The 16,808-nt window shown below is 37.5% G+C and overlaps 1 protein-coding gene across 1 annotated transcript in view; it reads right to left on the bottom strand.

The window, feature by feature from the left end:
• LOC122801746 (gamma-aminobutyric acid receptor subunit rho-1) overlaps nucleotides 1–16,808 on the bottom strand; it is a 384,251-nt gene that overhangs the window by 119,151 nt on the left and 248,292 nt on the right. The window contains exon 4 of the mRNA XM_044071303.1: nucleotides 14,618–14,700. Within this exon, the coding sequence (XP_043927238.1) occupies nucleotides 14,618–14,700 (83 nt within the window). The remainder of the gene's footprint in view (nucleotides 1–14,617; nucleotides 14,701–16,808) is intronic.

Raw genomic sequence — 16,808 nt, forward strand, 5'->3', positions numbered from 1 at the left:
TTGAGAAGGGCCTCGAGTGCGTGCATCTTGAGATTGAGACTTCTGGCATTGAGCAGCATTACCCTTAGTTTTTTCCTTTTGGTGTTCTAGGGTGGTAGGTTTAGAATTTGAGCCTTGCCTAAAAAGGCACTATGGGGTGGCAAGAGCCTTTGCCAATATCCGGAAGCCCAGGGTGACAGGTGCAAGCCGTCCCTTGAAGCAGCGTGGCTTGTCCAGCATGTCATCCCAGGCAGACAGACATTGGATCCCCTTTGAATGACACCAAAATTTAAGCCAATTATTAAAGCTGATCATCTTATCACTGTATTGTGGCATCATTCTAGGTGAAGGTAGGATACTGCTCAAGGTCAGGGTCATACCTGCCTGGGCTACATAATCAGAGAGCTCCTCGATGTCCCTTTTCATGTAGTCCAAGGAGGTACGTCTCAGGTCGTTGACACCAGCGTGGACAATGACTGAGTCGTGCTGTACCTGCTGTTGAGAGACCTGAGTGCTTGCGTTATGTGGCGGATTCTAGCGCCCGACAGGCAGCTTACTGTGACCTTCTCTTTACTCAGTCTGGTGAGCGGGATGTCAGTGTGTCTGACTATGGAATCACCAATGACAAGTGTGTCTGGCATTTTGTTTTGCCTTAAGGGCTGTGACTGTTTGAAACTCTGACTGTGTGGTCTATGTGTTGCATGTGTTGGGTCGTGAGGTGGTAGTTGTTTGGGTGTCTGCTTTGGTGGCCTCTGCTGTTTTGGTAAATTTTTGATCAGAGCCTCCGAGTATGTCTTTGTGTGAGTATGTGTATGATTTGAAGTTGTGATGGTACCATGTATGACTGGGTATGTATTGTGTGTGGTTACCTTCTCCTCCTGTCTGGTCTTGCCAGTCCTATGTTGAGAGAGCTCAGCCTCCAGTTTGGCCGTATAGTTGCATCTCTCGCATGTATTTGTGTTTTGTGGGAGAAGGAGAGGATTGTCTGTGTACATGAGGCAATTGTAACATTGCCTCAATATTCCCAGGTTCACCAGTTGAGCTGGAGAGGACACTAGCAACTGATCCCTCGACATACTAGAAGTAGTAGATAAAGAGACTTTCAAAGGACTCCGGGGAAGTGGGTTTTAGGCTGGTGGGGTACTATCTATAACAAGAGTGCTTTATCAAGGTGCAAGTACTGTAGGAGTAAGTGCTAGGCTTTACAGATAGAGAATAGTCTACTTGGGAATCAAGTAGAGATGAACTTTTCAGTTATAGGATATGCTGGTTAGATCAGCAGTACAGCTCGAGGAAGGTAGTTCTAAGGGAAAATTGGAAGAGTGGAATTTAGATGGCCCAAATAGTTTAACCTTGTTTAACCCCCGCTCTTGTGTGCAACAGTGGTAACTCTGCTTAAATCGCTTACGCGTTTAGCGTGTTTTATAGCAGGGGCTGAAGGGAGCTAGGAATTGGCCCAAAACGACCAATGGACTACTAGTTTCTGGCTGAAACTTCACCAAATCAGACAAAAGGCGCTCAGTGCTTCCCACTCCCACTGGTAAGCAAAGAAACTTCCTCCTTCCTAATAAGGCAATGGATCAGTAACAGGAACTAAAAACAAAGCCCAGGGATCAGCAACTCTGAAACTGGACTACTCTAGTTCAGTAAGGCGGAAAACAAGAGATATTTTTTGTTTTATTACAGAGACAAGGAAAAAACAGACAGTAAATGCTATAAATGCTGTAAATCGGCTAGCACACTTTAGTGTGTAGCCTACAGAAACAATTTGCAACAATTAGTAACTTAAAGTGCAATAAACAGTGTAAAATGCAGAAATCACTTAAAGTAGCAGTAAAACAGGTGAAATGCAGTCGCTAGCTTAAATAACAGTGGGAAAGCCACAAAAATACTTATATCTGGTAGAAAGTCACTCTTTTAGCTCTCTGCTGCTTGGATCACTCTGCAGGCCACCACGAGGATCTGTGCTGAGTTGGTACAAGCTGGAAAACGTGTTTAGTGTGTTTTATAGCAGGGGCTGAAAGGAGCTAGGAATTGGCCCAAAACGACCAATGGACTACTAGTTTCTGGCTGAAACTTCACCAAATCGGACAGAAAGGCTGCTCAGTGCTTCCCACTCCCACTGGTAAGCAAAGAAACTTCCCTCCTCCCTAATAAGGCAATGGATCAGTAACAGGAACTAAAAACAAAGCCCAGGGATCAGCAACTCTGAAACTGGACTACTCTAGTTCAGTAAGGCGGGAAAACAAGAGATTTTTTTGTTTTATTACAGAGACAAGGAAAAAAACAGACAGTAAATGCTATAAATGCTGTAAATCGGCTAGCGCACTTTAGTGTGTAGCCTACAGAAACAATTTGCAACAATTAGTAACTTAAAGTGCAATAAACAGTGTAAAATGCAGAAATCACTTAAAGTAGCAGTAAAACAGGCGAAATGCAGTCGCTAGCTTAATAACTGTGGGAAAGCCACAAAAAATACTTATATCTGGTAGAAAGTCACTCTTTTATAACTCCTAATAATAATAAGTGAGTACCAGCAATCAGTCAATTGTAGCTTGTGGAACATTAGTCAGTGAGTTGCAGGCTCATCTATTTTACCCATGACCAAGGCTAGGGAACCTAATGGAACATCTATGCTGCTGAAATAATTCAAAAGTTTAAGATTTACTATTATCTTAGGTCAAAGTATGTAATACAGACCAACATAGCCACATTGTGGCTGAGATGACTGGGAAACTTTAAACTAAATAAAACAACTAGCCACAGAAAATTACTTAGGAGATAATACATTTAAATGTATTCACTTAATGTGTACTTTCGCCTGAAAACAGATATATCTTCAGGCTACTATAACGACCAAAACAGAATGACCAGTGAGAAACAGCTCTACTTCCCAAGGTGAAATATATAATTTGGTGCGCAAAATGTGTTTAAAAGAATATTTCTTTCTTATGCAAAACGATGAAAGAAATGTATTAAATGAAACATGTGTATCCGATTCTGATAGTTATGAAGATTTTTATTTTTCATGTGAATCGGAGACAGAAAGCAATGCTTACAGTTTATTGGACACAAGTGAAATTAAGTCGCATAGTACGTTTATGCCACCGAATAGAAATTCATTCATTCAAAGTTTTGACAAAGCAGTTAACTTGATAATTGATAGAGAATTTAATAAGTTTGAAAAACAGGAGAAGAAATATAATTTAACAAGTAATGAGTGGATTAAATTGCAATATCTGAGTAGGAATACTGAAACAGTTTTTAAACCATCAGATAAGGGGGGTAAATTAGTAATAATCAATTCTAAGGACTATTATATAATGTGTATGCAACATCTAAATGATCAGAATGTATATAGTAGAATAGACACATCAAATTTAATACATGCACAAAATGAGTTTCAGAAGTTGTTAAATAAAGGGGTAAGATTACATTATTTTACAACTTATGATGTAACACATAAACTTAAAGTTAGGAAAAGTACAATAGCAAAATTCTTTTGTGTTCCTAAAATTCATAAAGACCCAGTAAAACCACCAGGCCGTCCTATTGTGTCAGCTACAGGTTATTTTACATATAATTTAAGCTGTCTTTTGCATGAAATTTTAGTGAAGGAAGTAATGAAGTTGACATCCTATATTAAGGATTCTTTTGATTTTCTGAGTAAAATTGAAGATGTGATATGGGATGAGAATATGTACTTTATAACAGCAGATGTAGTGAGTTTATACACTAATATATCACATACTCTGGGTTTAGAAGCCATAGAACATTTTTTAGGGGATAGTCCCAAGACTCAGTATATCAAAGAACTACTGGATTTTTGTCTTAAAAACAACATGTTTGAATTTGAAGGTAACCTGTATAAACAGAACACAGGTACAGCAATGGGAGCGGCATTTGCACCAGCATATGCCAATTTATTTATGGGGATGATGGAGAAGGTACATATTTATAGAAGTGAATTTTTTAGAAAATATGTACTAAAATATTATCGATTTATAGATGACTTGGTTTTTATATGCAGAGGGGGAAAAGAAATTTCATCTGGGTTTACAGAGTATTTGAATATTAACAAATTTGGTATTAAATTTGATGGTATACAGAAAGGTATAATGATTAATTTTCTGGATATTACACTTAGAGGTGAAAAGAATAGAAAAATACATACTAATATATACAGAAAATTTAATCAAATTAATTTGATGTTGAATGCTACAAGGTGTCATCCTAAGCATACAATAGAATCTATCCCATATGGAGAAATGCTCAGGATAAAAAGATTGAATAGTGATATAAAAGAAGCATATGAAGAGGCTCAGAGGGTGGCTGTGATGTTTATTGCAAGAGGTTATGAGATGGATAATGTGTATGGTAGTGTACAGAAAATATTTAATAAAAAACAAGGAGGGACAAGAGCCAAAGCAGGTGGATATAAAAAAAGAAAAGAAGTTGTAGAAATGACATCTGGAAAGGAGAACATGTTTTTTGTTACTAAATATAGTTTATTTTCTCGGAGATTGACAGAAGTGGTTAAGGAATACTGGGAACAAATTAGAAGGGAGGTTCCATCTTTATCATGAATAGAGTTAGGAATTTCTTACCAAAGGGGAAGAAGTTTAAAGGATTTTCTGGTGCATGCAAAATATAGAAGACCTATAGAGAAAATGCTGGTGAATGTGGAAATAAAAGGAACATTTCCCTGTGGTAAATGTTCAGTATGCCAGTATATAATAACAAAAATAGAGAAAATAGGGGGAAAGAAATTTAATACACTGGGAACGTATCCTTGTCATAGTAAAGGTGTGATTTACAGTTTAATGTGCCCCTGTAATAAATGTTATATAGGGGAAACAAAAAGATCATTGGCAGAACGAATAAAAGAACATGTGAGGAACATCAGAAATAATAAAATTCTCAGTTCTGTAGCTGAACACTTTAATAAAGAACATAATGGTGATATAAAAACCATGAAAGCAACAGTGTTGGAACAAGTAACATTACAATATGGAAATGTAGAGTTATTGAAATATGTGTTGGGACAGAAGGAATCTATTTTAATAATGAAATATGACACACTCATACCTAAGGGTATGAATAAGGAATGCAATTGGCATAGTTTTATATAATGCTTTTTTAACTTTAAGAAGAGAATTGGATAATTGTGATAATTTAATTGTTAATTAATTAACAGAAAGTGTATAAATAAGAAACCTTTTAATAATGAAAGTTTTTACTTTGTAAAGGCTACGGCCGAGGCGCTAAGAGAAGTGTGTTCTGTGATTAAAAGTGTTTGGGAAATAGAGCTGTTTCTCACTGGTCATTCTGTTTTGGTTGTTATAGTAATTTTCAGTTCTACAAGGGGTGGTTATAATATCTTCAGGCTAGTTTAAGAAATGATTGAAAATCTCTAATAAACAGCCTGCTAAAATCAGAGAAGCAAGCATGAAAGGAAGCGCACAAGTACTAACCAAGAAAAAATAAAACGTTCCTCAAACAGCCAATGAAATGTTTCTCAACATCAAAAATTCATTTTATTGTAAAAGTATTACAGTGTTAAACATATTAATTATAAATTGCAAAAACAATATAAAATCATGCATCAGTAAACAAGTGTTCTGTTTCTCAAACTCTGCTTAAAGTTTGCATTATTGTTCAAACCTGGGGATGCAGACGGTAAGTAATATTTGCTATTTACAGTAGTTTTGATCCAGCATTATCTCAAGGTCCCTATGCTTCACACCATGCCAAGCTTGAGCAACTACATAAAAACATATCTATTAAAACTCAGGCAGAGTGCTTAAGTAAAGCACTGTTCATATTCTTCTTCTTCCTAATGTTCATAAATCCTGTTAAATAATTTTCTTGAAGTGCCCCCCCCCCCATAAAAGGAATAACAAACCTTGCAACTTGTCCAAAAATCTGACCATTGTGTGGCAGAGTCCCTAAAAGAGTTAACATAACACTGCAAAAAGACAGTTTCCTAAAAAAATGCTGATGAACTATTACAATGCTTTTCTACAAGGATGGAGCCTGGATCAGAAATAACATCCTTCTGACCCTGACCTCTGTAGTAAACAGAGCAACAGAAGAGATACCGAGAGAAACAGTGGTGAGTTTCCTGGGAGGTGGCCAACGCCAGGACAAGAATCAGCATGAGTTTATAGGTAGAATATCCTGGAAATCCACCTTAATCTGCTACTATGAATAGGTAGGAGAGAAATGTATAAAGAATACCCTGTTGATGTCACCTATTTAGAGCATACCTCTCAACCTGGAAACATCAAAAATCTGGACAAGGCCCATGAAAAATAGGTAACATCAAATTTGCATACATAATCATGTCACCCCACCCACTCCAATGGAATTGTGGGATACCAACATTCAAACACAAACTGTAGAACAACCAACATATGTCACCAGAGTCCCCCTGCAGCCATTCCAATGTCACATTATCTACCTATTTTGCCCCATTTACCATAAACACTAATGTGTACATACATACTGCTTTACTTCTACAATGGATTATCTGGATTTTATTTTTACATTTTATAGGCCACTTGGCTGAGGACTCAACTGTACAGCTGTGCTAGTGGGGAGTTTTACTGGGGATCTTTACAGAGGGGGAAACCCAGATGCCGGACTGTGTTCCCTGTGTGCTCTTAAGGGAAATTATGCTTGATGCAGAAAGCTGCATCTGGAAATACTGGGAGTATCCATTTGTGTTCCAAGTGAACATCCCTCTCCAGTGTCAGTGGTGAGTTTTCAGGCTCCTTGATTACTGGCCCACAGTGGGGACGTCACATGGACCACTGAAGTATTAGTTTTTAAAGTGACCACAGTGAAAAGGAGACACATGAAGAAAGTATAGCACAAGAATTCGTCACATTCTCCACACAAAAAGGTAGAGAAGTTTTATTCTACTTTTTGTGACTCACGGACAGTTTACCCCTCGCATGTACGCAGCGAGAGCTAGGACCACTACTATTCACACGGTGCTATTCTTTTCTACATATTAAATGGGTACAGAGTTGGATTAGCTATTCCCTAACAGCAGAAGAAAGGCAAACATTTACAGTGCTGAAAACAAGAACTGAAAGTGTTTGTCAGTTTGTTTACCTCTTAAGTAGATCAGAATGTGCTAGACCTCTGACACACACAAAAAAAAATGCAAAGGCTGAGTAAAGTTAAAAAATGCTGCCAAGAATGAAGTACGGGAGGTGCAAATTATGACTAGTTTATATTTCTAATTTTGCAATAAATTTATTTGGTAGAAATCTTCTGTTAAAAATATTCAGGGACATAAAGTGATTTATAACTACATACATATGTGGATTATTTTCTCTGTAAAATGGGCAGGCCACTAATGTAAGAATGACAGCTGTTGTGCTGAACATCTGTTAAGCATTCCCGAATGGCAGGCAATTTACCTCTCTCACAATATTAGATTGGGAAGTTTATGAAAATAAACATATGCACTACTTTGAAGGCTGGGGGGGGGGGGGCTCAAGATCAAGGGATGAAACCTTCCTGGCTTACACATGCAGTCACTAGGCACTCAAGTATAAGTTACATTAGCATGCAGTTGGCTATCTCTTTTCAACTCAAAATCCCCCCCATAAAAAGCTATCAGTACTACCTGTCCAGCACTGGAAAAATAAACTGATGTCTATACTACCAAAATGCCATGTGCACCACTGGTATCTTAATTAATGGACTGCTGATATTCCCCATGTACCACCTATTGTACAAATAATAAAAGTATGTGACAAAGTACACAGGATTCTCTAAAATCTTGTAAGATTCACAAATTAAAGCCTTAACTCTACTCACTAAACTCCTAATTTCCAGTTAAAGTAAACTGTTACCCAACAGACAACAGCAAATGGTCAGAGATTATACAACTCCCACCCCTGCAACCCCCCCCCACCCCAGAAATCATCTGGGCCAAAACCAATGGCTGACTGATGAATGAGAAAAAGAAAATGAGAAGAAAAATATCATTAACATGTTAAAACTCTGACTAATGACATCCACAAAAAACAGAAGACTGTTTGTAGTCCACATGCTACAACGTACATGTACCTCTACCAGTTCTTTATTTAGTTGCAACACCTGTGATATTACAAAAATGTAAAAAGGAAATGCCAGCACTAGGAAATTGCTTTCAATTTGCTGTTTTATGCTTATTAAGTGTTTAAAAGTGACTTAGAATTATGATCAGCTCCAGTTGTTTGAAAGGAAAGTCAACAATCAATGTCACAGCACATCTAGATAAAAATATATGACAGCAAGGCAAGCTACAGTTCAGTTCATGTCACTGTTTGTTTATTTGAAGACAACACGTGCATCTGCTGAATACCCAGGCAGGATTACTATGAAACAATAAACTTCACATCCCTGCAAATGGCAAAATATGTAAGGCAACCGAAGGAAATGCTACCCAGATTATACTGGAATTATGTATGACATACTGCCAGCAAAATTCAACAATATTAATAAAGTTCAATGCCTTGTTCAGTATTTTCTTCTCTCTCCTCCACCTTACACAACACACTCCTTGTTTAATCTACTCCAGCATAACATGTTGCTCTACAAAGTCATCATTTATTAATGAAAAAGTTTCAGTACACCAAGACCAGATTCTAAATGCATTTTCAGCCACAAGGTTAGTACATGTATTCTGAAATATAAATGGATAAATGTTTCTGTCCTTCAGGCAATTATATGTAATTTTACAGGAATTAAATAATGCAAACCTAAAAATAAATAAATATACAGATGCGCACACACTTTGCTGACAGAATAAAGAACGGCGAATGAGAACGGCAGAATTGAACTGCCCAAAAGAATAGACATGTATCCTACTTGTTGGTTGATGACTTCACTGCTCTGCAGAATAACTGAAAAGATCCATCCATATAACCCGCTGGCTTCAATTCAAAGTCAGGAAATGGCGCGATGACAGAAAGCTTGATTCCGACAGGCTGATAGCGCTGACGGAGCTGACGTCATCACGCATGTATAAAAAAAGAAGCTGTGGAAAAGTCGGAAATGAAGGGGTGCCACTCGTGAATCGTGGTACCCCATGATTTAGACCCCAAAACTCGGTAAAAACCGAGTAATTTGGGACAGTTGAGAGGTATGATTTAGAGTGACTCTGGAGCTGCTATCTTTAGTATGTTTGTTATAAACATTACATGACAGCTCAAGTATAGGATTGGCATATATGTTGATGATAAAAAATGCAGTGGTGAAAGATGGAGAGGCCCATCTCTGGAGACATCTTAAAAATGTGTTAGACCAAATAGACCATTGGTAGCTAAGGTTCAATCCAGAAATGTCTAATGTACTTCACCTAGGATTCAATAACCTGGTGATATACTACAACCTTGGATGAGTCACCTATCAAACTAGAGAGGTAAGAGAAAATGTTAGGGATGACAGAGGCACAGTAAACTAATCTTAAAGGGCTACCTTCTGTGACCTACTATACAGAGGCACATTAGGCTAATCTAATAGGGAGACGAAAGCCAACTACACTCGGGCTAGGCTTATAAATGCCCTAGGGCAGATAGCCTAGAATTTACCTATGAACCTATGAACCTATGACTGCATATGCAGATACAAAACACAGTACAGACAAGAAATATGAAGACACCAAACCTCAATGGATGCTATGTTGAATCCATATGGAATACACTCCAGCAACGAGAATCATACCTCTCAAGCATACTGAATTCCTTGGTATTTCCCAGTTTTGAGGGCAAAATAATGGGGTGCCATGAATTCCTGAATGGTCCTTTTAATTCCCGATATTTTCAAATTTTTTTTATGTCTACAACTTTAAATTTTTGTCTGATGTCACCGTGCACCGTCAGCATACAGGGGCAGGCATGTGACATCAGCTTAGTGAGGCAGACTGCCTATTGGACTCAGTTGGATATTTGGAGTATATTTTCAGGAAATATAGCTGCAGCAGCAGCAGCGAGTAGAGCGCAGCTGTGCATACAGCTTAAGTTCTGCAAATCTGCAGAGTTCGCCCAGCACCCACCCTTGTGTCAAATTCAATACATTGTGAAGTCTACTTAAGCAGACGTATATGACAATATGCTAATAATATGCATGCTGTTTTTCTGTTCTGTTTTTGCTTCTCTTACTATCAACCTCCTTGTCTACTGTAACCAGAAAGTGTTGTGGTGTGTGTATTTGTGCTGGGGGGGGGGGAGGGGCAAGTCACTAACTCCCAATTAAAAAGTTTCAGAAAGTAAGTATCTGCTTAGATATGTAGCACTGAATGAACAGTTGCCAAGGTTTCATGTTTAAGGTCAAGCATGTTGTAAAGTTCTGAATGAAAAAATAATTACCATTTGCCATTATAATTTTGGCCCTTAAGTTCTGTTAAGTTTACAGCAGCTTGCTACATTGTTAACTGGCTTTTAATGAGTGCTGACCACTAACCGCCATCACCTTGTTGTTGCTCATCTGTGTTGAATGTGTGTGTGTGTGTGTGTGTGTGTGTGTGTGTGTGTGTGTGTGTGTGTGTGCGTGTGTGTGTGTGTGTGTGCGCGTGTGTGTGCATGTGTGCATGTATGGGAGGATGCTTGTATTCCTGTTTCATATTTGTGAGAATGAATCACATGTAAAACAGAAGTGTTCACCTCAATCCCCATATATTATCTAGGGAGTCATCAATCCATCTCAATGTGGTCTCTCTGAACTGTAGGACTCAGATGTGATCATCTAGAAATTTAAACTAGACAAAGCTCCAGATTGTTTTTCCTTACTTAAGTAACCTATTTTGTACTGTGAGATTGTAAACTGCTTTCCTCTGGGTGAATTGTGCAGTTGAACATGCAGCTATTTGGTTTTAGCAGTGGGACTGTGAAGCTGTAGACATAATCATTGTTATGTGTAGCACCTATAAGTTCTATCGCATATGCTTCATAAGGGTACAAAAATACACAATCGTGAAGAAAGTCACCTGCTTGGGGAAACTTCCCTGCACGATGTGTTGTTTATGGGAAGTAACATGCTTGCTGTGTGGTGGAGCTTCTCTAACATGAAGTTTAAATCAAGGACGAGGTATATATTCTAGAATATCACGATTCATAGCTAACAAAACCCAAACTGGCAGAAAAGATAAAACTATGAATGCTTTAAATTAGTCAGTTTTAATATGTGAATGCAACTCAGGAAAGTAACTGATGAAAACATCCCCTTCCTTAGGCGCACTCACCTTAGAGCTGGTTCATCTAAGATGATAGAAAACAAAGCTCCTGCAGTATGTCATGGAGTTTTATCCCTTGTGAAACTGTAAAATGTCACTGACTGCTTTTCTATGGTTTTGCTGCACAAGTTCATTTCACGTTATGAACATGGTGAGTTCAAACTGTATGTACTCCTGCCAGCTGGGCAGATGAATTGATTTCTGTGGTCTGTTTACTTGTCAGTGTTTAGTCAGCAATTTGAATTCTTGCCCTGAGTTACAACTGTAAAAATCCATTTAGAAGGAAACACTTACAAGGCAGTTTGCCTGGATATATGGAAGTATTTTACTAACATTAAAGCTTTTCTCGTATAAATATTTCAAGGGCTCCAGACCAGTCCCTGGTTCACTGCTTTATTAGTATAAGATGTCAGTTTCTTGCTTTCATGGTTGCATTTATACAAGGTCAGAGCACATAGACCAAAACAACCCTTTTTTAAGGGAAGATAAAGGCCAGTGAACTTTCATAATCTAGCTAACTAGTGCAGTGCAAGCAGGACTGAAATGAAATCATCATCATCATCATCAACCACCCCATCCAGTGTTTTACATGGGGTCTGCTGCTGCCTGTTGTCAGCTGTCACCATCTCTCAATTCAATGCATTTAATTTTATTTTTATAAACAAAACTTATATTTTAGTTTTATACAAGTTTACATTTTTTCACAAGTTCAAATGTTTATATAAATGAAACACTATTGCTCTGGTTATATTTTGTGTTTAATATTTTGTTTGTTCTTCAATTTGTGTTTGAATGTTGGCATCCCACAATTCCATTGGACTGTGTGGGGTTCTATAACTATGTATACAAATGTTATGTCAGTCAGCGTACAGATTTTTGGCCAGTTGTACCTACTTTTCATGGTGCTTTGTCCAGATTTTTGATGTTTCCAGGTTGAGAGGTATGATGAGGATGCAATGCTTCCGCTCAGCTCAGTCAGCTACTGAAGCGTTGTGAGTATTTCTGGTGGTTGTAAAAAATGTGAAAAAGCTAAAAAAAGCAGACGGTCATAATTTGGTAAAATGGACAGGTGGCAAAGTCTGTGATGAAAGGCTAGAATGCTCAAAACTCTTCTCTCTGGACAATACTTAGAGAGATCAGAGATGTGAGAGGGCATCACAAAGAAATAAATGGAAATATAGTGAAACAGAGATAAAGAACGGCAAGGAGAACAAAAAGGACATGCACTTCAGGTTAAGGAAACTTTGATCTGATTTGAACGATAGATGTGATGAGCATGTTTAATAGGCAATCAGACTGAGTGTAAATGGTAGGGCGAGGGACTTCTTCATAAGGATGATTAAGATGTTTCATAGACTGGAAATGGGGATAAAAGTGAAAGAAAGTCAGCTACTCCAGTCAGGTAGACTGTTTTCCTCTTCTTTTTTAACAAAAGTTTTTGTTTTGTGAGGTTTTGAGTATCTGTCCCTGGAGCCTTACACTAGTGATTTTCTGGTTTCTTCCTCCACCTTGTGTTTCTTTTAAGGGTTCTTCTGTTTCTGAACATTAAACTGTGCATGCTTAACCCTACCTGTGGCATAGTCCTCTCAGCACTATCACTGTTACAAGGAAGAACATTTCCTCCTTAGCTAAATCTGATGTAGTGCCATAGTATCACAGCAGAGTGAGCATATCTCCACTCCTAATATACATGCAGAAGCAACATGCCTGCATTTCTGTGATTATGATCATACAGCACTTCTAGGCAAAAGGTGTCAGTAGAGAAACAGAGACTTCTGTAACCCTCTTGAGAGATAAGAAAGAAGGCAAAAGGTCACATTATCCTTCACCCCCAGCTGTCTCTAGTACTACCCTGTTTATGTAATATTCTTAATTCACTTTGGCTTTAATGCTCTTCTTATCTAATTTATTTGTGAATTATGTTAAATTCTGCAAGCATCTTCCTTTAGAATGCATCTGGAAGTTATGCTATGCATTTGTGCAAAATAAATAAATAAAACATGTATGTCCATTTTAATATGCATATCCAAAGCATTACAGTGTAACTCCTAGTTCATGATCATTTTTTATTAACTTTTTTTTTGGTTGGGGGGTCCCTATCCTCATATGACTGACTCAGTTATTCTACCAAGCCATTCATTCCTCCCCTGAGTGACAACAATATCATAATCCATTACGGGAGGAAGGCATTTCTTATTGTGCCGCTATTTCCTTGCATCATGGGAACTACATTCATAACAGCCTGCAACATCAGGATCATGCATGCTACCACATATGCAACATCTCGGTGTTGTATGCAGAGGGGTAAGCATGAGAGTAGAGTCCTGGCCATGGCCCAGTGTTAGCTCCTCCCCCTCAAGGTGGGTGTGGCTGCTCATTTCTCATTTCCTGAATACCAGCTCCTCAAGCAACTATGTTACTAGTCATAACTGAGTCATCTTGGAGCTAAAATCTAGACTTTAGCCCTCTAAACAGATCAGGATAATTTCTATTGAATTTGTATCATAAGTCTTGGTTACAGAAACTCAGCATTTCTTTGTAATTTAACCTATTACACCCTAGTAATGTCTCCAGACATTTTTGTAGTTACATCCTACTGAAGCCTCGAAGCGTCAAATATTGTTTGTCAATATTTCCCAATCTAAACATGATACAAGGTATTAGAATATTCCACCTTAAAGCTTATATGATGGAAATCACATTTGTATTGATATTTGACCTCATTATTTAGCATTATTTTTATATTATTTATTTGTAGTGCAATAATGTAAATGTTCATATTTCTCTAAATATCTCAATAGTAAAGTGACACAGACACAATTGCTTAGCTATGTATAAAAGCTTGCAGATGTATGAAGAAAGTGCTGCTGGCAGTTTGTGCTTGAATGATTAATGAGATATTTAAACAGTTTATTCAATATTACAAAAATTACTATCTATTGTGTTTATTGTTGATTATAAAATCCAGTATAAGACATATAATCAAATGAATGCAAGTACTGTAGAGATATTTTTGTACTGAATAGTTTACAATTTACAATTTGTTAGTAACACTTGTGGTTCTAGAGAAAAGAACAACTGTTTGAACTCTACAATGATAATTTCATTCTTCTAAAAAGGTCAAGCCACACATAATTAGAAGTTAGAGTACAAATTCAAAAAAATCTAGTGGAGGGATTACGTTCAAATGAAACTGATATTATACCAAAAATATATCTGTTTGACTAAATTATCCTATCTTCTTTAGTCAACTGTACCTTAAATCTGCATTCATAGTCAGATACCTGGTGGATCCACATAGAATTCACATATAGGAGTGTACTTATAAAGACAAACACAAACTTCAAATTAGGGCAACATAGCCTTACTGAAGAAAACATTGCTTAAAAGAATGATAATACTTACAGCTTTCAATTTCTAGTGAGCAAGTTTGTGTGTCCAGTGGGAAACGACTGAAGTCCATGTTGCACATTGCTGTCACTGTTACCCTGAGAAAATGAAAAACTGTGAAATGAACAGTAGAAAGGAGATAAAGAATATGATACACAAAGCAAATGCAGTTTGTTTTACTATCTGTACTGTTATTGTCAAAAAATGTGCAGTAGTAGCAACTACTTTATGGTTAATATTCGTTCACATCAGGATTTGTAATGACATGTAATTATAACCTTTTTAAATAGTGATTAACTCCTTGGACAAGTAGCAGTTTTGTGCTTCCTTTCTTTCATCAGTCTTTTAATACATCTACTGCCTTAAAGATTGCCTCTGAAAGTTTGACTCCCCAAGACCGTTTTTATCTTATTGTAATTTCTCACACTCTCTGTGCTGCTGTTATCACTGTACTGAGTCAGAGTCTATGACAGCACATTGGTGGAGTTTGATCAGCTTTACATACACCAGGTTTATACCAGCGAGTTCATAACTTGTCTAAAGTTTTAAAACATACAGTGTCTAGAGATGGATAATTTGTATTAACTTGTTATCACTGCTAATTGTTATTACAGTGCAGAAAAAAATCCCAAACTGAAATGTAATATCTCCAGTTAATTTCAATTAAAGCACCCCTTAATGAAGAAACCACATATTCATTTCTATTCCAGTTTTTTATTTCAGCTACTTTCTTTTGCGTTAAATCTAAAGTGGTTTTCCTGCCCATGTGTTTATTTATTTACCTTGTACTGAATGGGAAATGTGGTCCTTGTTTTAGTTTCATTTTCTTTCTGCTTAATATAGATTTTTTAAAATTAGACTATATATGGAGTTGGCTTTAGGCTGTTTTTGGTGGGTTGTGGTATTTTAAGGGTGCCATAGTCAATGATGTGTGTGTATGTGTGTGTGTGTGCATGTGTGTGTGTGTGTGTGTGTGTGCACGTGTGTGTGTGTGTGTGTGTGTGTGTGTGTGTGTGTGTGTGTGTGTGTGTGTGTGTGTGTGTGTAGTGTGCAAAATCACTGTTTTACATTGTAATGAATATGCAATAGAGACCCCATATTAGTTTGTTTGTTTTTATTTAATTATTTAAACTGAGTGCCGGATGCTGTTTTGTAATTTGTGTAAGCCTTACCTAGATTATGGCCCTTTTTACAGCTCTCTCTCATGGTTTTGTTTCGTGATCAAACTCAACTTAAACTTTATTTAAATGTTTTAGAATGAAAACACAGAATACACATGGTAGAAACAAACATAACAATTATAAATACTTAAAACAACTTTCTTCAAACACAACTTACCATTGCATTTGCCTCCTTTATCCATTCAACATATTTGTTAAATTCAATACGATTTTAGTATGAGTTTTCGATTTTCTATTTTTGATTGCTCTACTGTTGTTGTTTCTTTTCCCATTTTGGTCATCAATAAATGCTTGTTTTCATACTTTTCTTTATACTTCTTCATATACATTCTGAATTTTTCTGCTTGGACTTATGTAAATGATATACCATTTTTTTCTTCTTTTCTTTTTGCTCCTCCTCCCTGTGAGTGACCATCAGCTCCACCAACTCCCCCCCTTCATTCACTACATCTACCAGACCCTCCTTAGATTCCCTTGAGCTCAACCTGACTCACATGCTGGGCCAATGAGGAGACTAAGGATGTTGGTACAACATCATACTGCTGCCAGGGAATGTACCCTAACTCCCTCCTACCTCATAACACCAATGTGAGCTCCACAAGTGTTGCCTAAGGGGGATGCAAGGGCACTTCTGAGCATGAGCAACTTTCCAAACACATTGTATACCCCTTGTAATACGGAAATTGCCAGCATCTTAATGGTGCTATTGCAGCAAGCCTAGGCATCCTTCCTCTTCCCTCTCATGACAGGTTAGCCAGCATAAGCTGCTCACTCCCAGAATCCCTGTCTCTGTGTCTGGTCCCACCAGTACCTGTGCCGCCAATTTCTCACAAGAGCATTTAGCCTAATACTAATCTACAGACCTATAAACCTATGAACCAGTCAGCAATGGGTCATCTGGGATGCATTAAGGGCTTTATTTCTCTGCACCATTATACTTAACTACATACCATAAGTCTTCCTATGTTTTAAAATGTGAGGTCTACTTGTATTACATCTATCTTTCCATTTGCTTCTAGAAATTA

The sequence above is a fragment of the Protopterus annectens genome, chromosome 1.part0 (genome assembly GCF_019279795.1).
Source record: "Protopterus annectens isolate FY-2018-M chromosome 1.part0, PAN1.0, whole genome shotgun sequence".
Classification (NCBI taxonomy): Eukaryota; Metazoa; Chordata; order Ceratodontiformes; family Protopteridae; genus Protopterus; species Protopterus annectens.